The sequence below is a fragment of the Miniopterus natalensis genome, chromosome 18 (assembly GCF_054644295.1).
Source record: "Miniopterus natalensis isolate mMinNat1 chromosome 18, mMinNat1.hap1, whole genome shotgun sequence".
Lineage (NCBI taxonomy): Eukaryota > Metazoa > Chordata > Mammalia > Chiroptera > Miniopteridae > Miniopterus > Miniopterus natalensis.
Window position 1 is genome coordinate 22,552,765 of NC_142098.1, and position 22,886 is coordinate 22,575,650.

Below are 22,886 nucleotides of genomic sequence, written 5' to 3' on the forward strand. Positions count from 1 at the left end.
TGAGAATCTGTACTTGATTGCCAAGTTTGTTTATTGAATAATCCAATGGTTCCCGTACTCTGAATCACTTGGGACCATTTTTTAAATCCCAAATATCATTGAGTTGCCCTGGGCGCTGCCTGGGAATCTGAATTCACATGTGCAGTAAAATTTGGGAACCACGGACATAACCTGTAATCAGTGAGTGACCTGGGGTTGAGATGCAGGTACATCGGGGAACAGGGTTGGCAAGTGCCTCCAGGAGTTTCATCATTAGCAAGGTCTGAAAGCCGGGGGGCCCCGGAGCTGATGGCCTTCCTGACGGGTGGCGGCCGCGGCCACTCAGCCTTGCCCATTGTGACCATCCCTGTCCCAGTTCACGATGCTGGCATATTCAGAAGCTGTGCGGCACGACTGAGCACCCATCACGCTGCTGTGCACGCTGGGCTGCCGCGGGTCCTTCACCCTCTCCCCGCCCAGGTCAACTGGCAGGTGGGTGACCTTCGGCACCGTCGGTCTGAACACCCACCTTAACCCAAGGCCACTGCCGGTGAGTCAGAGCGGGCAGGGCCATCGCACGGGCTGGAGCACTTTCCAGTTTATACTCCCGCTCAGTATTATCTAACTTTTCATCTTTTCCTCCACGGCATCTGGGTTTGGTTCTTGCTTAGAAAGGCATGCCCCTTCCAATATTATACATTGTCTTGTGTTTTCTTTTTAAGTTTTTTCTGTATCTGTACTGTTTTTAAATATTTGTCTTATCTGAAATCTATTTTGATACAAAAATGTTACTTATTGTTCTAGAAGCTATAACGTACCAAGTTCCATATTGGCTAATTTACATTTCCTCACATATTTTCAATGCTATATCTATCTATCTTAGGCAAATCCCTAAATATATCTGGACTTAGTAATGGATTTTCTATTTTGTTCCTTCCGCTATGTTTTCACATGTCAGTATCGTGTTTTAATTAATACAGATTTATAAGGTTTTCCTAACACGTAGATTCTCCTCACCACTGTTGCTTTTCCTAAGAAACTTATCTATTTTCTCTTATACACTGTCCATGTGGGAAATCCAGGATGATTCTCCTTTGTGGGTTATTTCAGGTATAATGCTGTTCCCTACTTCAGAACTGGTATGTCCTTGCATTTAATCAAGTCTTCTTCTATGCCCGTAAGTAATATTCTAAATATTATTTTCATATGTCCTGTACATTTTCTTTTAAGTTTTTTCCTTGGTATTTATTCATTCTTGTTTCTAGTGTAAGTGGAGTACGTATTCCTTTTACATTGTCTACTTAGTTACTTATCTGGAGGAAGATTAATTACTGATTTTAAGAATCCCTCTTTATGTTATGCACATGATTGAATTACCTTTTTTTAAAAAAATAGTAAGATTTGCCCTGGCTGGTGTGGCTCAGCTGGTTAGAGCATCGCCCCGATTCCTGGCCAGGGCATGTGGGGGGGGGTCAAGCGATCAATGTTTCTCTCGGATCAATGTTCTTATTTCTCTCTGTCTCTCTAAAAAATAAAAACGTATCCTCAGGTGAGGATTTTAAAAATTTTTTAATAAATAAAAATAGCAAAGAGTAAGATTCTCATACAGTTTTAAGGACTATATTGTATCAATGCCAAAGTCTTATCTCCTCCTTTCTAGCTTTACGTTTTTCTAGCCTCTCCTCTGACTGAAATACGCTGGATATGTTTGGAAACTAAAATGTAAAACTGGGAAGGGGAGCCTAATGCATTCATTTTCTAGAAGACCTAGCTGCCTAGGTCTTGAAGAAACATTTCAAAAGGACAGAACCGCTTCCGAGAGAAGAGCTCTAAATGCAGCAAGCAGCCTGGGGCTGGGAGTGAGAACCACCAGGAAGGGGCATCTGTCACCTCACATCAGAGCGAGGACGAGGGGGGCAGAGAAAAGGGGGGCCTACGTGGTAGAACGGGACACACACGCCGTGAAATGTTTGGAAACCACGCCTGTTATTCTCTGGTGGAAGATTTGGGAATGATCTTGAACCTGAGTGTGCGCTCGGGAGACGAGATCAAGTCAGACCTCCTGCTAGCTCTCCCCACCCTCTTCAAATAATGTTTAACTGGCCTGCTTAGAGCCGATGGACCTGAAGAATACGGAGCGACATCACTGTTTACCTGGCATCACTACGTGTGCCCACAGCTCACCGGCATTCACGCACTTTTGTACTTTACAGAGCCTTATAAAGTTCCAACACATGTGCCCGAGAAGCTCATGGGGGGGGACTGCCACAGCATGTCACAGGGTGGGCACCCTTCCAACAAGGCGAGAGAAGCCCACTAGCCGACAGAGGGCACCTAGCAAGCCCGCTGTTCTGATTCCTGATCGATCCCACGCCAAAAACCCAAACGCAGCCACCTGTAACCTCGCACTACTAGGTTAATCATTTTCATTTTCAAAACTCACAGTTACACAGAAATATCAACAGGAGACTCCCTGAGGACGCGGGCTAATAATGCACTTTGAGTAAAAGCGTCCTTCTGGCTTTACAGCAGAGGCGCCGCTGAAAGGCAGGCGCAGCTGCAGGCACTCTAGGCAGGCGGCCAAGTACTGAGGCAAGCACTGCGATGCATCCAGCTTTGAGGTGACATTTGGCGTACGTGGCATTAGTGCTGGTGTACTTTACATCACCACAAATAATGTCTGTAGTCTTAGGTCACTCAAAAAAGCACTTGACACAGGGAAAGGCCTAGGAGAGACGCAGCTCGGAAGGCGAGAGTCCACCAAGCTCAGGGCTCACCTCCCACTTGTATTTCTGCCTCCTCTGGTTTCCTCTTAAAATCCCCCAGTCGCTTATTTATTTGACTGGAGACAAACACATGTAAAAATCTTTGCAGGTAGTGTTTCTGCCCTGTCTGGATACAGAATTGACAAGTCGATCGTTCACAGTGATAATAATAGCATAAACATTATGTGACAGGTGATATACTTCTATCCAATGGACTATGTCACAGGGGCTTCGTGTCTTTCACCCACCAAATCCAGAACCGTGACATTAGACACATCTAATTAAACAAAAGCAAAATTATACAAACTTGAGAAATATGCTAAAGGTGTTCTTGTTTGAAAAAATCAAGTACAACTGAAATCCATCTAAAAAAACTATTCTTGTGCATAACAATAATATTTCCTTCAATAATTCATATAATTGGTACCATCCCGCTCCTTGTCATTACAGTCTACAATGTTAAAGAGTCTTGGGCCTGCATCAGAGAGAACTGGGACCCTCTGGCTATTAAGTATAAAGTCTCCACATGCTGACCTACTTAAAATAATTTCTAAGATGCTAGTTTCATGAAATTTCAGCAATTGTTCTTAAATGAGTGAAAATTATACCTTACATTTACTTTTTCAATCATCTCCAATAAACTGACTGAAAAAAGTATTTTGATCCTAGATGTTGAGGGAGTTTATTTTGTCTTCAATCTGAGAGCAACACTTTAGTGGCCTGCTTTGTCTAATTTTTGGGGAAATATATGCGTGCCATCTAGTAGAGCACTCAGTATAAATAACATTGATGAGCACTGGACTATAAATTTTATCCTAAAGAAGTGTTTTAATGTGTAATTTTTTGAATATCAAATAGCTGTCAAGTTAACAGTCCTATTAAATATGTGCATGACTTCGTATGATAACAAATAAAACCGTTTGCCCTTCTTTTTAAAGATTATGTGTAAGAAGCAGCAGGGTATTTTATTAACCCTTTCAGGTACACAGAAGTCTTTGTTTTCCCTAGTGCCTGAAACAGGGGCACATGAAGGGAAAGGAAGCGTCCTCACTGCAGCTTTTCAGTCCATGGCGGGGAACTCTGCTTCATTTGTTTCTAAATTTGTAACAATTGTCTTTTCTTCTCTTTCCTCTACATACTCGGGTTTCCTAACTCTTTCATAGGTTTATTTGTATCATCTTGAGCAGACTGTGAAGCTCTTAGAGAAAATTGGTATGTTTTGTTTCATTTGTATATCTAGGAAAACTGGCCAAAAAAATACAGCCCCCAAAAGAAAAGAATGCTAGGAAATACATATTTATAAAATGATGAAAGGTTATAGTCCTTATTATGTATATCAGTTAAAAGTTGTTCTTTGGCCAAAAAAAAAAAAAATCCAAATTGAAGTGATCTGTGCTATTCTGGTGAAAATGTCACCACGTTTCGTTTTTCCTGCTTTGGCAAACGCAGGTTCACACCGAGAGCGAGCTTCCCCCGGGCTGGGGCCCGAGGGACTGGAGCAGAACGGAACTCGGCAGCCTCCCTCAGTCACCAAGGTCAGAGGACTTGGGGCTGCTTCATCTGCACCAGGACCTTGCTACTTTATGCATGGGCATGGTGCCTGATACACCAAGTCTTAATTTTGATCTTGACATCCGAAGTTATCCATAAGCTTTCTTTATCACATCCAAAAGTACTGTCCAGACCTCCCCACGCTTCACAGTCCATCTGACCAGCAATCTCACCGGCTATTACCCGGAACCTGGGTATCTCCAACGTCCATGCTTTGCTCACACTTTTCTAGCTTCATGGAATAGCTTCCTTAATCCCTCCATAATCTAAGCTCCTTTCAATACGGATGTAAGCCCTGCTCTTTTGACAAATTCAGTCCACAGTGATCTCCAAAACCTGCCGATTTCCAAACCTCTAGGAGTCAGTACCTCATATTTGGACGCTCCTCTGGATCATTCTTTGATTTGTTCTGATGTGCTTTATCTTTTCTGACATTAACATGAGCTCTTTTAACACCTCCCAGAATTTTGCACAAGGTTAAACCACATGTTAGGAGATCAATGTATTCAAACCTATTCATTCATTTTTTTCAAGAATTCACTCAACAAAAGCCCTGTGCTACACTGGGTGTTGAATGCCAGAAATGCAAAGGTGAGAAAGATAAACCCTCTTCTTATTAAAAGCAAACAAAAAGGTTCCTAATTTATACAGGAGAGAGAAATGTACCATCCTAACTCTAAGTACATTCAACTGTTACACCGTTCATGTGCCAAAAGGAGGAGTCACTTTTAGTTACTGTGGTCATAAAAATGTCCTATTTAAGAAAGTGCATTTCATTTATTCATTCATTCACTCATTTATTCCTTCATTCATTCATCCAACAAACATTTAGTATCTGCCTGCAACATGCCAGGTACAGGCAGGATTTGGGGGTGCTGAGATGACAGGTTGGAAGGTACGGCCTCTATTTTTAGGGTGCTCACACTCAAGAGCTGAAGACAGTGAGTACACCAACAAATTATAGCACAGTCTGAAAAACAGTGTCACCTTGACAGGCAATTGTGATGGACGCCATGTCTGTACACTGACTGGCCTGGGTTAGCTAAGGGTATTGTTCGTGCCACTGCTTCATCCTGAGCATCTCATCTTTAACAGGGAGTAACCAAAAAAGCTCCAAGGGCACTGCCTAGGCCTGGCTTTTCCCGAGCTTGAGGAACAGGAAAACAATTTTCATGGCTGATCTATAATCTTTAAAAACGTCAAAACATACATTTTACTTAACACAGCTAAGTATTAGCATGAATTAGCTGCTCCTAATCTAGTTTAAAATCTGATGCTCAATTTAGAAAAAGACAATCCAAACTCCTAGTTAAAACAAACACCTCATTAAGCTTTCATTGTTATTGGTTCATAATCACTGTTTATTTTATCCCTAGTTTGAATGGTTTTCATGGCATTAACTCAACCGTAATATCCAGTTATCCTCGCTCTTATACACAACTTCAGCCTGCTTTGGGTTTTAAGGCAGCTTTTCTTAAAAATGCTAATAGGCAGCTTCCTCCAGCCCAACCGTGGTTCTCTCTCGAGAAAGGACAGGGCTGCCTCTCAATTCAGTTTACATCAGTACAATGCAATGAATGGCCACCAAGGGCTCCAGAGATGCAAAGGTGAGCAAATCAGAGTCCATTTCTTCAGTCAGTTTATAAAGTACAAAGGAGTTCTAGAAGTTTCAGAAGCGAGGCAGTTGACTGATCAAAGAAAATGATCATTCTGTGCCCAAATAGGTTTCCAAATTATCTGTGTGCTAAGAATGATGCTTCATTAAGTCACTCATTTTCTCTGGCTCTGGCAGCTCAGCCAGAGGGGAAAAAATAGTTCTTTGATTGCTGTATGTTGTCCCTAGCAGACTAAGATCCAAATCGATACTTTCTACACTAACAAAGAAGCCCTTTCTTAACCACCAAGCAGACTTCCTTCAGCTTCCTTCTTCCACCAGGCATTTATATACAGTAGACTACAAATATCACCCACTTTATTGCAAACTGCCTCCCTGTCCACCTCTCTCTTATAGGAACTGAGCCCTTGTCTGCAAAACATAGCATTTTACACACTTAGACGCTTTGAAGACACTAGAAAATGGTTTATGTACAAATCATATATATGTATATATAATACATATAAATACTCCAATTATTATATATAGAAACCTCCATATATTGGGGGGGGGGGAATTCAGAAATATCAGAGTCATCAGAGAAAATAAAAGGAATAAATTCTATTGACCAACCTTAAAAAAAAGTGCAAAACTACTATATTATTGAACAAGACTTAAAAATTTTTATACATGTTTTGTTTACTTCTTAGACGTTCACACTATTTAGTGGACTAATAAGATTTTTTTTTAATTTCTGAGGACTGTGAAATAAATTTACCTTTAGTAGTTTCACAAATTGTATCATGAAATGTATTAGAAAATAAATATTGAGGTATTTCCTCTTGAAAATTATTTTCCAAGTAATTCTAAAGACACTGTTTCTTGACTTAGGTTAAGAGATTTGTAAACACCATGCAGACATCTCTTTTCCCTGACTACTTTTTTCCCTGAGAGACTATGTATTCTGTTACAGAAACATACCCAGATGCTGTCCTCTTGTCGATACTGTTTCCAGTTCCTGCCACTATCGCTGAACATCAGGAGGTAGCTGGTCACCCAGTTGGAGCTCCCATAGCCCCCTTGGGTGGCCACGGCAGTGATCTCCATTCTCTCTCCGAGGTCAATCTGCAGCCACTGGTATTTGTTGGACACAAGTGGAGACCAGCCACCAGCTCCTTTTGTGAAAATAAAAACAAGAGAAAATTGGCAAAGAAAAATTAGTTAAAAATCTGCTAGTGGAAAAGAAATGCCAGTAAGACTTTATTCCTCTGTGGACCTTAGGAAGTCAAATTTCCAAAATATAAAAATGCCTCTTTACACAGAAAGAAAGGGTCACTGGTTAGCCCAGCAGGATTCAGGCCACGTAAGCACAGGCCCTAATGCTCTTCTCCGCCCATGATTCCAGCTGTGTCTGAGTGGATAACCTTCATTATTATCTTCCCTTTACCATCTCACTGGTTTATGCATAAATATAATCCCCACACCTTGTATTTATGTAATAGATCATTCCCTCAGTCAAATAAATATATTACTGCTAAAAGTAAAGGGAAAAAAAAGCTTCTTATAATTGGGGGCGGAGAGACACAAGAATTTAATTTAAATGAATGAAGTCTATGTTAATTATATTCATTTCCAGGTATTAGAACCTCCTGACACTGGGAGGAACTAAAGGGTCTCATCGAATGTTTAAAGTGCTTAATTCAACACGTAGACATTCATGTCAACACTTGGAAATGGCATGTTCACTGCCCACATGCATCACCGGGTAATGATTTGGCCTTCCCTTTCTTTGCTCAGACCTGCATCTAGGGATTACCTTCACACTGTAATGGAACTAGAAAACTACCTCTGATCATGTAGGCTCCTCAGAATAAAAAGTATACCATTAAACCTGAGCATACCAAGATGGTCAAGAGTGATCCCTGCCCTCACTGTGTTTTATAGTCTTACCGAAGGAACAGACAGTAAAAATCATGTTTGGGCCCTGGCCGGTGTGGCTCAGTTGGCTGAGTGCCATCCCATGCACCAAGAGGTTGCCGGTTCGATTCCAGGCCAGGGCACATGCCTGGGTTTCGGGCTCAACCCCCAGTAGGGGGCGTGCAGGACAGGAGGCAGCCGATCAATGGTTCTCTTTCATCAATGTTTCTTTCTCTCTCTTTCTCCCTTCCTCTCTTTCTAAACATCAATAAAAACTTTTTTTTTTTTTAAAGTATGTTTGAAACACAACATGAAAAAATGTTAATGGTGGGGCATGTGCAGGGAACACTAGCACAATAAATGATGACAAGGTCTATCCTGTGGAAGCTCGCTTGCAACAAACAGTGTGTGAGAGACCATTAAATTTTCAGGAATTTTGCAAGCTGACTGATCATGGTGGGAATATTTAAACCACAATTAGTCAGTGTCCTGCCCTGCCCCCGCCGGTTTCCCAATACACCTTTGGTTCTATGCTATCTGAGGGGGCGAGAATCATGGAAACAATCACAGAGCCAGTTGTGCTTGAGCACTCAGAAGTGTAAAATATGAGCTTGTTGTACATTCAAGGAAATAAGAGCAAAACTTACTGGGGTTTTTTTAGCCAACACACACGAGAAAATTATAGATGTGACTGCTGTATGTCTGAATATGTTTCATTCTTCCAGTTTAAATAATACTATTTTATTTGGGGAATTTATTTATCTTAAGTAATACTGACACTGCTGATTGTGTAAGTAATATATAATCATTGTCAATGTCCTGAAATAAGGTTTGACACATTTTTGAATCCATAATTATCTAATATTCAATACTATTAAAATGCAACACCTATTACATACCCCAATAAGAATATTACATGTTTATTTCCCCCATTCTTTTTCCATCCACCTTGAGACTCTGATAAGGTCTGACATTTTAGATAGAGGTTACCACTAATTTAAATACATTTTTTATTCAGGAATTAATCTTGACACCTGTGCCATTTCATATAACCTGGTGGATAGGCTCTAATGCAGAGAGATGCTCAATAAATGTTTGCTATTGTGGTGTAGCACACACCACTGTGAGATCTAAAGGGACACATCTGCGTTAACTGTTTTATGGTATTTAAAAATTATTTTGATGGCAGACACAACACAGTGACACTCTGGTAGATGAAAGGCATAACTTTTTGAAGAGAAGACTGCCAGTCAGGGCCATGCAGGGTGATGCACCATGGGAAGGGGGTCAAGTTGAAGCTGTTGGGGACAGCTAATGTGTGGCAAGTGGGGTGGGGTTAGGTAGGTTTTGTGGGCTCCTGTAGGTTGGCTAATCTGAAGGGGCTCGAGAGCACAGGGTTGTCCCTAGTTGTCTAGTACCAGACTCCAGGGTGATTAGTGTTGGCGGCACTTGATGTGGGGGTCAATGAATGGGTAATTATTTTCCTCTACCATCCTATCTAATCTTACTATTCTGCCTCAGGGCCTAGTAAAAGTCTGGAAGTGGAAAGTCCTCTGGGCCCTGATGTGACCCAAGCACCCTTGGTGGTCCTCTTACCGATGCAAATGCCTATCTACCTCTCGGCACTTTTATCATTTGTCCACATAGAAAAGCTGGAAATGAATGAGGCACGTGCCCCCAGCCTGCCATCATCTTAACCTGACATTTCTACATTTGGAATAGTATCTATATCAACACATACCTTGGAGAAAATGCTGATTATTTTGCTCCTGGCTCTTTCCAGTTAATTTTAACGGTCTAATGTTAATAATGAGGATGTATTTTTAAAGGCAGAATTTCATAGTATTTCCCTGGAATTTTGATACTCCATTGCAGACCAGTATTTTGAAAGTGAACACATGAGAGAAGCACAGCGGGGAAAAAGAATGAGCGATCCTAGTGAGCTGAAACTGGATCATCGTTTCTCATCAGGAGAAGAGGAACCTCTCACTGACCCTGCCCCCAGCATCATTCACCGTTACAGCTGCACTAGCCCACTTGGAACATCAGCAATTAATTCACCTTGAACATTCCAATTTCTCACCCGTAGTGAAAAGGTACTACTGATATGCAAATTAAGCTATATCATTAAGGAGGTACACCAATAAAGTCATGAAAAATCAGATGCTCCCAGGCTTTACCAAGTGATAAGTCGGCCACAGGGAATCCAGAGATCCCTACTCGGAGTTAAGCTGTGTGGCTCTGCAGACGCACATAGCGTAAGCATTTGATGGAGAGTTATGCTCGTTCTAATATTAAAACAAATGAAATACAGAAAATGCAAAGAGAGACACAGGTAGAGAGAGAGAGAACTTGGCACATTTGGTAGTGCTAGCCTATGACGACCGGTAGGGACATGAGTTGGCATGACATGAAAATTCAACTGCATGGCCACTGCCAACCCACCTAGCCTTCTGGAGACATACTATTATCACAGTTACTTTTTTAATGGCGAAAATGATAGCTAACTCCAGCAAATTGTAAACTCTGGATTACTGTAAAATAAAATACAATAATGTATTGTTTATTTTATCCATTAACCAAACTTGTCAGTTGCTGGTCAAGCACTATTCATCTGTAAAGATGCTTTTAACACACCAATATATTCAACACCACAGTAGACAAATACCCGTGAGACCAAAGACCCTATTTCTGTAACCCCACCTATTTCTTGGTTAAGGACACTTGTCCCACAAACTGAAAACAAGGGTCTTGCGCCTCCATTCATTTCCCCCCACATCGCGATCTCCCTTTCCCCATCCCACCTTCCTTTTTCTCCTGCGTCGGCCTCTCTACTGAGATCTGACATAATAAAATGTCATAAATCTTTTCAAACAGAAACGTTTCTTGAATCTTCATATAACGGCCTGAAAACTCACATTTAAAAAGAAAAACCCTTCCCGTTGATGAGACTTTTAAATAAGTATTCTAGTGTTGCTATGAGCATTACATTTTGAAAAACATAATAAGTGTCTATTGATTTCTCTCTCCCACAGCAAGCATGCGAGTGTATGGTAGTGGTTACTTTTCGACTTGTAAGGCCATTATTATTGCTACCGACTCCAAACAAAGAGTTACGATCACAATAGAGCTGAGCTTTGAAAAACCTTAGTTACTGAATGACCGCAGAACAAGGCGTCTCTTACAAAAGTGTTGCCTACCACTTTTAAACATCAGATTCCTAAGGAACTTGCTTCTGTAATATATGTCACTGTGAACTGTCAAGAAAGAAAAGCAAACTACGAATTACCCAGTGCCTGTTCTATGCTAAGCACTCTACTACAAGTTTTATGTACCATATTAAACTTAATTATTTAGATTATCTAGTGAGATGAAATAGGTTTTAACATCTCTTCTTTTCAAATAAAACTTTAAAAAAAAGATTTATGGAAGCTAAGTAAATTTTCCCAATGTTATGCAAATTAAATTTTCTCAATATGATACAAATCACTTTAGTGTAGATAAGAAATTATTTCTGAAACAATTTAAATCTATGTAAGGATCTCATTTTGAAAATCAAATCCTTTTCACTTCTTTACCCCTGAAATAATTATAAAACTAGCATTACCCTGTAGTGCTCTATTTTATTCCAAGAATATATCCAAATAATTTATTCAGGGTTATTTGACTATAAATAACTGGCCGGATGAATAATGTTTTAAGACCCATGTATCTCATCTGCCAGATATCACCAATCTTTACTTCTGGTCATGGAGACACATCTTACAATTTCAGGGAAGTAAAAAGAAAAATTGAAGAAAAAATACTCTTGGTTAAAGCCTCAAAATGTAGAAAAGAATCATTTGTAGCCCCTACTAATATTAAATATGGTGTAACTTCCATTCCTGCTGGTCATCACTGAAGGCGATGAGTTATAGTTTGCCAACCTTGTAAGGGTAGGAACTACACAGAAAGGGGGAGTCGTATTTCTCTTAGGATTTAAAGCCTAAAAGGACACAAATGGTCAAGGACACAGAACACAGATGAACACGGTTGAATTTCACAAGTGAACATGGCTGAATCACAATCCTAGCCACCATGAGGACATCTACATTTCTAGAAAATAACTGGCTTAATTAAAACTGTCATAGAAAAGTTTCCCTCTAAGATAATTACTATTTTTTCACATGTGACTTCATCTAGATTTCCCCAAGGGTCTAAGGTTGCCCAGGTCATTTTTATCTTGACATTAAATTACATTAATGTAAGGAAACGGAAAGAACATTGTGCCCATATCTGCTTGGCTCCCTTCAGTGGCCTGCTGTGTCCCCGAGCCACCACTCAGGACCCTTTAACTGCTCTGGATTTTTCCCGGCATAGTTCCTTCTGTGGGAAGAAAACAGGACTCTACTGATGCTGGTGCATTGCTGGTTTTTTCTCAGGTATGTTCCTGAATCTTGGCATGGCCTCCTCTGGTCACGGGGATGGGCAGGTGACCTGAGTCAAGCCGGTGAGAGAATTGCAAGGTTCTGTTGGGACAACTAGAGGAGAAACCCTCTTTTCTGGTGTGAATGCTGAAAACATGGGATTTCGGCGTCGAGCTGCAGGGCCTACTCCTGTGGAAAGCCTGCGTGGGTGACACCAGCCCAGGGGGAAGCAGAGCTGAGAGGTGAAGCGAGAGCAAGCGCAGGTGGCACAGCCAGCGCCCGGGGCCCAGCCGTGTCCCCCAGCACCCGGCGCCTGCCCGAGGCGCGGCCCCTTCCACTTGCGCCGGCCCTGCCCAGGGCCACCCTTCACCAGCTCTCCCCTCTTCTGCCTCATTGTTTTATTTTCTCTTCAGTGACTCGTTCCCATCAATCGATAAGCATGCTATTAGAAAAATAAAGCATCTCTTGACCCCACTCTACACTTTTTCTGCTTTTTATATTAAAATTCTTCAGATAAGATGTCCGTCCTCACTCTTTGCAGCATTTCTCATTCACTCTTTCTCAGGCCGACCCCAATCAGACTTTCGCTTCATACCACCCATTCTCAGGTGCCAGCGGAGGCCACGTCACTAAATCAACTACCCCCAACGCCCGGATATACTTTGTTCACTTAGCTTCCACATAAAAGAACTCTTAATGTGCTGCCGCGCTTAGTCGCTGCCGCTTCTGGGGGCTTCTGGGGCTCCGTCGCTGGGTCTTCCTTTGATCTCTTACCTCTTAAGGCTGAGATGCCCCAGGGCTCAGCCCCCACCCTGATTCTTCTCTGCATCCACCCCTGGGTGACCTCTCTTGGCTTCATGAATTTAAATATTGCCCCATGCCAATAAGGCCCTCACTGTATCTCCATCCACACCTCTTCCCTGAACTCCAGACTTACACGTTCAACTCCCTACCTGACATCGTTAACATTTTCCAAACCAAAGTCCCATCCTTCCCCCAAATCCTACTCTAGTCACACCCTTCCCAGCCCAGGTTACAACAATCCCATTCTTCCACTTTCTCAGGACGAAAGAAAAAAATGGAGCTGTGCCTGACTCCTCTCTTTCTCTCACCATAGCACCACACCTCCCCAAAACACTGGTGGTGCGGCTCGCCCCCGGAGCCAGCCCACTGCCCCGCCTCCACAGGCGCCCCTCCACGGTGAGCACGCTGTGCCAGCCTGGGCTCCTGCGAGGGCCACCGGACAAGTCTCCCGGCTTCCACCTTTGCTCACGAAATCTCCATTCTCTACACAACAGGTTAAATAAAATCCCGTTCCTGTGCTCGCCACACTGCAGTCACCCTCGGTTTCACCCTCAGTACACACCTACGGGGTTCCACACGATGGGCCCCCTCAGGCCCTCTTCATCCCCGCTTGCCCCTCCATCATCAGTCGCCTCCTTAACCGGCAGCCGTTCTCTCATCTCCCACCCTGTGCTCTGTGAAGCCCTTTCTGCCTGGAAAGCTCTTCTCCATGACACACTGGGATAACAGCTCTGCCACATTCAAGTCTTTGCTCAAATGTGATACCTCTCATAGAGGTTTGTATCTCCTGACCTCCCCCACTTAAATTCCTCCCACCCAGCAATCCTACTCGAACTCACCTTCCTATAAACCACTCTTTCATTTTGGGGCAGACATCTTCATACATAGCCCATGTCATTTTCCTATTATATGTACAGTTCACCCTTTATCACGCCTTCTTAGAATGTATGACCCTTGAGGTCAGAGTTCTTTGCCTATTTTGTTCACTGATGGGTCCTGAGTGTCCATCACACTGTCTGGCACATAGTAGGAGATTAATAAATATTTACTTCATTAAGGAATAAATAAATGCGTAGCCATATGGGTATAAGACTGTAAATGTATACACTGAAATAGTGGCAAAGCTGGAGCTGGAGCTGGAGCCATACTAAATAAAAGCACAGGGCACTCTTCCTTGAGGCACAGTATTTTCAATGAGGTTCCCAAACAAGGAGCTTAAGCGCCTGGGTAATGCACACAAACATGCGCGTGCCCACACACCTACACACACGCACACACACAGACCTACACACACACACACACACACACACCTACACACACGCACACACGCACACACCTATACACGCTCACACACACACACCTACACGCTCACACTCACACACCTACACTCACACACCTACACACACACACACCTACACACATGCTCACACACATACACCTACACACACACACACACTACCAGCTGCCTCAAAGTTACAGTTTAATCACTTGTAAACTGTATTTCCTAGATATATTTATTGCTCTGTTCTCAGATTTTTTTGATACAATAAACAGAAGGGAGATGCGTTTCCCTTCATTTCCCAGGAAGGTTCTAAATTAATAACACCTCGCTCCGTCCTCGTAGGTTTTAGTTCTTTGCTGTTGATCAATTTCCCCTCACGGCAAACTGGCAGACTGGCTTTCAGCCCTACTCCTTATATTGCCAGATCAAACATTTCTGAAATCTTTAATAATTCAGTGGGCTGAAAGGTAAATATTTACTTCCTCTTCTTTTTTTCGGGCATTTTGATTTGTATATTTGATTTGCAATTTGGGGGACAGCCAAATTTCCTTTGGAAAGCTAGAACAAAATTACAAAAACACCAAATTCTGTGTCTTCATTTTTTTTCCCACCACGGTTAAGTTTTATTTCATTCAAATACATCGTTCTGGAAAAATCGCTTTTAACACAGGATGTCTAGGAATTCAGATGATGATCCAGACCTGCCTGTGCTTTGCTTTCTAAGCCCATTATACTTTTCTAAAAGTTTCGATTTAGATCTCTTACGGTAAGACAGGTCATTTTAGCAAATGACGTCATGCATCAGAAAGAGCAAAGTGACAACACCCCAGAGGGTCAAAATCATTTTTTGCTTCTCCATCTTTTTTTTTTTTTTAATCTTCCCCAGCCAGACAGAGATGATAAGCTGTCATGAGTCAAATGTCCTCGTATCACTTCTTTTGGATCAACAAACCAAAGTCACTCTCTTGTACCCAACAGACACTATTTACACATAATGATGGGAAAAGCCAGCATTATTAGGGCACAGACCTAAAAGGTAAAAAAGTGCAAAGCCAACTCCAAGCATTTGACTGATTAAATCATTTAGTATTTTCCCAAATCATTTAATATTTAGCACTTATTTGTAAAAATGCTGAAACATATTAAGATAGCATCATGTTCACAATTAATGAGATACGTTTACCTCTAGGCACAGATATTTGTGGAACTCAGTCTTGAATACACACTTTAATTCCACGACTTATTCCTTTTTTAAGTGCTATTTCATTGTGTAAATTTTTATTTTGCAAGCACTGGGAAAAATTATTACTGGTGCTTGCGACCAAGACAGCCTTAATATTCCTTCCCCTCAGCCTGACTAAACTTTAGACAGGTTTCTTCTGGACTTCAGGCCTCTGACCTCCATTTTTTTAGAGCATTTAATTTAGGAAACTTGCTATTATAAGTTATTCCTCTGCCCCTTGAGATGTAAATCTTCATTAAATAGCTTTCCAGTTTTACAATTCAAGAATGTCTTTCCCAACGACCTGAGAGTCATCCCTGTGAAATGTAATCATTGAGAACACAGAGCCCCAATCTCTGGGGGAGGGCAGGAGCCTACTTTCCACAAGCACCAATTAGCAAACATAAACGGCCTACCCACACAGACCAACTCCCCCCCATGTTCTCTAGGGCTCTTCCAGGGGCTCAACCCAGGGATTACAAACTCCCCCACCTTTTGTGTCAACAGAACTGAGTTCCTCTCTCTCCTGTTGCCACAGTCTTGACCCCCTCTGCTATAGTATTGAATTAAGTCTTCCCTGTATATTTAATTCAATCCAGTGAATTTTTTTCTTTGTCAGGAAATATTTTTTATTAAAGTTGTTTTTGCCCTGGCGGGGTAGCTCAGTTGGACGGAGCGTCATCCTGATGTGCCAAGGTTGCGGGTTCAATCCTCAGTCGGGGCACATACAAGGAGCAACCAGTGAATGCACAAATTAGGTGGAACAACGCATCGATGTTTCTCTCTCTCAAATCAATAAACAAAATATTTTTTTAAAAGAACATGTTTTTCATTTTCTACCTAATGAACCATGTTCCCCAAAAGCCATTCTACATTCTGGAAGAGAAAGAATGAAGCCTAGAAGTGAATGAGGGCCTGGCTGGAAGCTGGTCAGAGGGATTCTTCATGGTAGTTAAAGTGCGAAGGTGCCTGCACCTCGGCTCCACCTATTAACCAAAAGAACATCACAGCCAGTTTCAGGGAATCTGAAGAGCAACGAGAAGTGCCATGGGGCCCAGCCAGCAAAGGGAGAGGGCCTACACCAGGAGAGCAGTCAAAGGGATAGATTGGCCACTAAATTCGGCAGTGCGTGTCAACAAACACCCAGGGTTAGGACCAACCTGCCACACTCAGCAGGTAGCACTGACTTGGGACACAGGATCCAACCACTGGTCTCGTGGTGGACACCAGCAGAGCCGCCAACAGACACCAGGGGAGCCCCCACTGACAGAGCCATGGTGTCATCTGAGTTCTTCGTATGTCAACTGCTGTTTTGGAAAGAAGTGGAGGAAAACTTAGGAAATCAGAAAGTCTGAGAGTTTGCCGGGAAGAGCCTGACAGGCCAGCAGAGGTGAGGGGGCTGAAAGTGACCTGGTATGTGGGCACATACGAGAAACAGTCTCTGGAGTGAAGGGCAAATGGGATCTCCCCCACCTTAAAACAACACTCACAGATGCTAAAGTTTTGACAATGCTGAAAAATATGTGGTGTTTCCATGTTATTTCTCAACCACTAACCTAACCTGAAGACTCAGAGATCTGAAACTGGCCTCGCATGCCTAACATCCCAAACACTGCTGATTAGGCATTTTATATGAATTGTGATTTTATAAAACTCCATGAGGATTGTCAAGAACAAGGCTATCTGCATGCATATATAGGTAGTCAACCAGAATCGATACACCTGTCTGATTCAAAAAAGTTCTGCCATATTTGTAGTGTCGATACAGCCGTGTTAGCACTCTAGAGCAGAATCGTTCAACATTTATTGGACGTCACAGTGATTTCTGATACAGCTTGAAAAAAACACACACACACAAATCTACTGGCTTTAATAGATCCAATGTTCTACAATAGCATAACGGAGTAGGATACAAATAGAATTTAGTGTCTGTAGCCAGCAGGTACAGTATCTCCTGTGCCCACACTCAATTCTAGAAATGCTCTGATTGCAGACTCTTTTGCTACACAAATGAATTGTCTCCTCTAACATCCAAGCACCCGAGGCAGCCCCATCTGGCTCCTAGCCTATGTGCAAATATAGAGGAGCACACAACAGTTATGATTTTATTAAAAATATAGACAAAAATAGGCTCTTATGTGATTTATGTCAAAATGATAATTCATTACCATTAATTTTACCAGTGAGTGACATCCATTTAAATTTTTTAAAATTATCATTTATTACACTTGTTTTAAGTGATTTCTTTACCTTGGTATATAAAACAAATCAAGCTTCAATATATTTGATTTGAGGATATTATATTATGCTAAAGCAGTGAAGAGTACATAGATGCAAATGTCACAAACCACTGCTGGGTGATTTTTCTAATCAAGACACTTATTTATTAACCTGATGTTAACCTATGGTTACAAACTTGTAATTTTGCTGCTGCATCTCCTAAACTGAGAAATAAATACCTTCTAAAATTACATACCACTGATTATCCTGCATTAGAAAGAGCAGGCAACTATTTCCCTGCCTCCACCAAGACAAAAATCATCTTAATTTGAGGGAGCATGAGGGAGCCTGTCAGGTAGGAGGTGCAGGCCGACAAGGAAAACACACCTCATTCTGCTCGCTTTACCGCTATCCTATTTCTATTTGTAATGTATATTATGGAAAGTTCTAAATCGTCCTTTTTGATAAAAAGAAAGTCTCACAAAGCAACCTCTCTTTCACTCAAACCAATGAGGCCTCTCCTACAATTGTCAGGCCACCTCTCACAGTGCAGGGTTCTCAGTGTACACTGACCCACTGAGTCATAATAAAGGAGTGCCTCCAGCTGGCAAAGAAAGCCAGTGCAAACAGTTTCTGGATCAGAAAAGATGTCAGCCCGGCCGGGCATGGCTCAGCGGCTGAGCGTCAGCCTCGGATCCAGGCGATCGGGGTTCGATTCCCGGTCAGGGCACATGCCCGGCTTGCAGGCCAGGCAGCCGGTCAATGACTCATCATTGATGTTTCTGTCTCTCTCTCTCCCTCTCCTTTCCTCTCTCTGAAATCAATAAAGATATATTTAAAAAAAAAAAGAAAAGACGGACAGAAAAATAGGTCCGCTTCTGCCCAGCCAATTCCAAATTGCTTCTGGCACTACTGAGAATCTCACCTGCTTTATTATATTCTTTGGCTGAAAATAAAAAGAAATGAAGGTCAATTTGTTGTTGCTGTTTGGAACGTACCTTCGGAGTTCAGGATTTTGCATTTTAATTTTGAAAATTAACCCCCCAAAAATTTTTTAATTGCAATAAAAATAAATAAAGGGGTGGGAGAAAAATATGGAGGTGATGACTGCGTACATGGCCTTCACACTGTCATGCTTTCCTCACTCACTAGTTGTACGCACTATCTAAGCACAGGTTTGTCTATCTGTTGTCCGGGAGAGAGAAATTTCCCTCTACCGCATTTGAGTTCTTGTGGGTGGGCTAAAAATATAATTGACCAGATTAACAGGAGAAAATCCAGTTTGATTCGTAGTGCACACAGGACATTATAAATGATGCTCCAAGAAATGAAAGCAGCAGGCAGCCCTTTATACTTTCTGACAAAGAAACAACAGGTGTATGAAGGACGGACAGGACAAAGAAACTTAGGTTTGGGCGCTCATTAGTGAGGAATGGGAGCAGAGTTTGGGCTTGGGTAGTAAATTGGTAAAAAATAATGTGTGTTTGTACACGTTTCTCGGCCTTGACTCCTCGCCGGCGACAAGGCGGCCTCTGTCCCATTAGCCTGCAGGCGCGGAGAGGGCACCTTTCACACGAAGATTTATCTCTGGCTTTCAGGAAGACGGCAAGTCAGAGGGGTCAGCGTGTTCTTCTTGCACTGGCTGTCACTTAAGTAACTTTAATTCAAAATAATCAATATGCCATTGTGGGACATTTGGGGGAGGCCTGCCCTGGGCCCTGACACAGTCATACTTTAATAAAGTGATTTTTAAAAATTAGCAATTTGTAACTTCAGGAAATATGAAGGTAATATTTCCAGAGTCAGCCGAGCTCAATAGTCAAACATAAATGTCAAGAATTTTATATTTTTATTTAAAGGTACCAATTTTTCCTCCAAGACACGCATAAGTGAGTAAAGAATATTGTGTTGTGTTATACACCCTTCATAGAATTTCTAAAGTCTATCTTCTCTGCAAAATGACATGCAAGCCTGGATACAAACTTCCTAGCACTTTATGCTCCTTTACATAAAAACAGGAGGGATAGTATGATGACACGGACATTACATGGAACTCCCAGGTGATCTACAAGGACAGTTTTCATCATGAAGCCATGACCTGCATGATTTTTGAGAGGTGATGCTTTCAAAAAAACAAAAACAAAGTAAAGCTTTTTGCTCTGCCAGGCTGACATCTGTATTTTTAGAATATTCATCTGGAAAATAAATGAACTGAGGGGAAAAAAAACCATCAGGAAATTTTTCTAGATCAGAAGTCATGACCAAAAATCTGCCACTTAGAGCAAGCCTCTCCTTCAGCTCCACGTGACACTGCAAATTCTCATGTTTCTTTTTTCTCAACTTCTCCGGCCTGCCCTTTTCAATGGATTTCATAGAGTTCCCTTTCTCTACTTTTGTTTAAAAGCTAACACAGCTCTCCTCTCACTTTACATTCTCAGCGGACTGTGTTTCTCATGCCTGTGGCTGCAATGATTAATTTTTTGTTTTTGGATGAGAAAGCCTGAATCTCTATTTTTAGCTCTGACTTTCCTTTGAAATCTGTATTCCCAAATTCTGAATGCTGCCTATAGATCTATTCACGGATGCCCTATAAATACATCAAACTCAGTATTCCAAAAATGAATGCCCTACCCTACCTCCTGTCAAAACCAGATGGCCACGTCGCTTCACATCCTCTACTCAATCAGACTAAAATCTTGGATCATTTCTAATTATTTCCTTTCAGTGATAAAAATAGAAATTTCTATACGCACAGAAATGGCCCAATCTGGCCCGGGTTGCTCCAAAGTGGCCTTCATTGTCGCGTTAGCCTTTTCATTACTTGTGCCTTAGGTGACGCCCTTACCGTTCCAGCAACTCAGCTAAGAAATCATTTTCTGTATTAATTTGCAAGTTTCTGAGGACATTATTTTTTAAAAATATGTTTTTATTGATTTCAGAGAGAGGAAGGGAGAGGGAGAGAGAAACATCAATGATGAGAGTCACTGATCGGTTGCCTCCTGCACGCCTCCCACTGGGGATCGAGCCCACAACCCGGGCAGGTGCTCTGACCCGCAATGGAACCGTGACCTCCTGGATCCTAGGTCAATGCTCAACCGCTGAGCCACACCGGCCGGGCTGAGGATATCATTTTGAATTGAGCGAATGAATGAATAAAAAGATGTGACAGCATTTGAGACGTCTCAGTGAGGTACAAGTGGCAGGACCTGGTGACCTGTGGACGACCCCTCAGATGCTAGATGCTGGAGGGTGGGGAGGAGGCAGAGGGCAAAGGGAAGGGTGGCAACCTGGGAACCTGGGGGGTGCTGAGAGTAAAGAGTGATCAGTGGGAGGGAAACGTGAGGGCCGTGAAACTGAAGGAGCGGGGGCGGAGGAAGCACGCAAGCTCTTGGTTGCCGTCGGGGGCCGCGCATCTGAACAGGAGCGGCCCCGAGACGATGTGACTGAAGCGCGGCCATGGGGTCTGACTCCGTTTCTGGGGCCTGGAGAGGACGGCAGCAAACCGGGCTCCTGCCTGATGGCCAACCCTTCCCAGAAATCTTCAGCATGGGCCTCTTAAGTAACCGAGCCGTGTCTGCCATTGTGCCAGGGTTGTTTTGGTAATAGCAGGTGGAATACATTTTCTCCTGCCAACAAAAGGCACCCTTCTTGGCACAGCATTTAACACAACTTCAGTCTGACCCTGGAGCTTCAGAAAGCCATACAATTTGCTATGAAGTCTACTGTCATTCCCCACAGGTTCACTTCAATTCCGGCCTCTCAACCAGGACTGTCTCTCCTGCACTCTCAGCTCAGCTCAAATACCACCTCTCCCACTATCTAGCTTGTTACCTATAAGAGCTCCGTCAGCCCGGCCGGCGAGGCTCAGTGGTTGAGCATCATCAACCTAGGATCCAGGAGTTCGAGGTTCAATGGGGGTCAGGGCACATGCCAGGCTGCAGGCTAAATCCCCAGTAGGGAGCATGCAGGAGGCAGCTGATCAGTGACTCTCATCATTGATGTTTCTCTCTCTCCCTCTCCTTTCCTTTCTGAAATCAATAAAGACACATTAAAAAAAAAAAAAAAAAAGAACTCCATCCTCTAAGGGAATGGAGTTTATTCCTGTTCATTAAATTGATAACTAAGAGTCAAATTCCAAATTAGAATACCAGCGTCACGTGTGAATCCAACCTTGTAAACATTGTTGTGAGCCGGTCAGACATAAAAGTGAGACCTGCTGTTGGGTGAACTGCTATTGTTCTAAAGCATAAAACAGCCACACTCCGAGCAACTGAAATAAATCAGATTCAAAGATGACTTCAGAAGGTCAAAGGGCTGTAAGAGTTTATTTAGCTTTCTAGTAACAAAATGACACTTCTTTTAATGAGGAAATTCAACATTACGAAGGATCTTAAACTTTCTTTTCACCATTTCTTTTATGAGAAACATTCTGATTAATTCCCATCAATCTTTTTTTTTTTTTGAGTATCTGAAATGTGTCTTGAATTCCAATGAACAAATGAATAATGGTTGAATACTGATTTAAATAGTGTCTTATATAATTAAATTATCCTAAAATTTAAATTATTCCAGTTTGTGTATAGATTATAAAGTAGTGAGATTTTGTTTTTGAACAATCTAAATACTATTAACAAACTCTACTCACATCTTTTCAAAATAGAAATGAGATGTTAAAAACTGAATCAAAGAGGGGCTATGACATTTTAGGACATTTCTAATTTTTAATAAAAATCATAAAAGCACAAATAACTAGAAAGTTATATCACTTTCCTTAAAATCCCTAAATGCCATCCCTCATAACAAAGAATATAAAAATCTATCTCCCTAGTCACACTGACTAGCTATTTTCAGTACTAAATCACACACGAACTTTTCAAACAGAGAAAACTACTATATACAAGGAAATAATGCTATCATTCTGATCACCATCATCAATACCCACAATCCACGTTCTAAAAATGGGAACCGACATGTCATGGGTACGTCCACCAGCTCATACACAATCAACAGAAATGGTGGCAATGACTCTGGATCTGCCGCCTATGAACAGAATCCAGCTCTATGTTCTGCAATGTGCTAAGTGCATCACTGTCCTAACTCATTTGATTCTCACAATAAGCCTATGAGATGGAAACTTTTTTTTTTT

General features: G+C 42.0%; 1 protein-coding gene across 4 annotated transcripts in view; it reads right to left on the reverse strand.

The window, feature by feature from the left end:
• The window catches only part of CNTNAP4 (contactin associated protein family member 4), a 308,626-nt gene that overhangs the window by 242,077 nt on the left and 43,663 nt on the right, over positions 1-22,886 (reverse strand). For all 4 annotated transcript variants that reach the window (XM_087827286.1, XM_087827285.1, XM_087827284.1 and 1 more), the window contains exon 3: positions 6,871-7,064. In XM_087827286.1, coding sequence (XP_087683412.1) covers positions 6,871-7,064 — 194 coding nt within the window. The remainder of the gene's footprint in view (positions 1-6,870; positions 7,065-22,886) is intronic.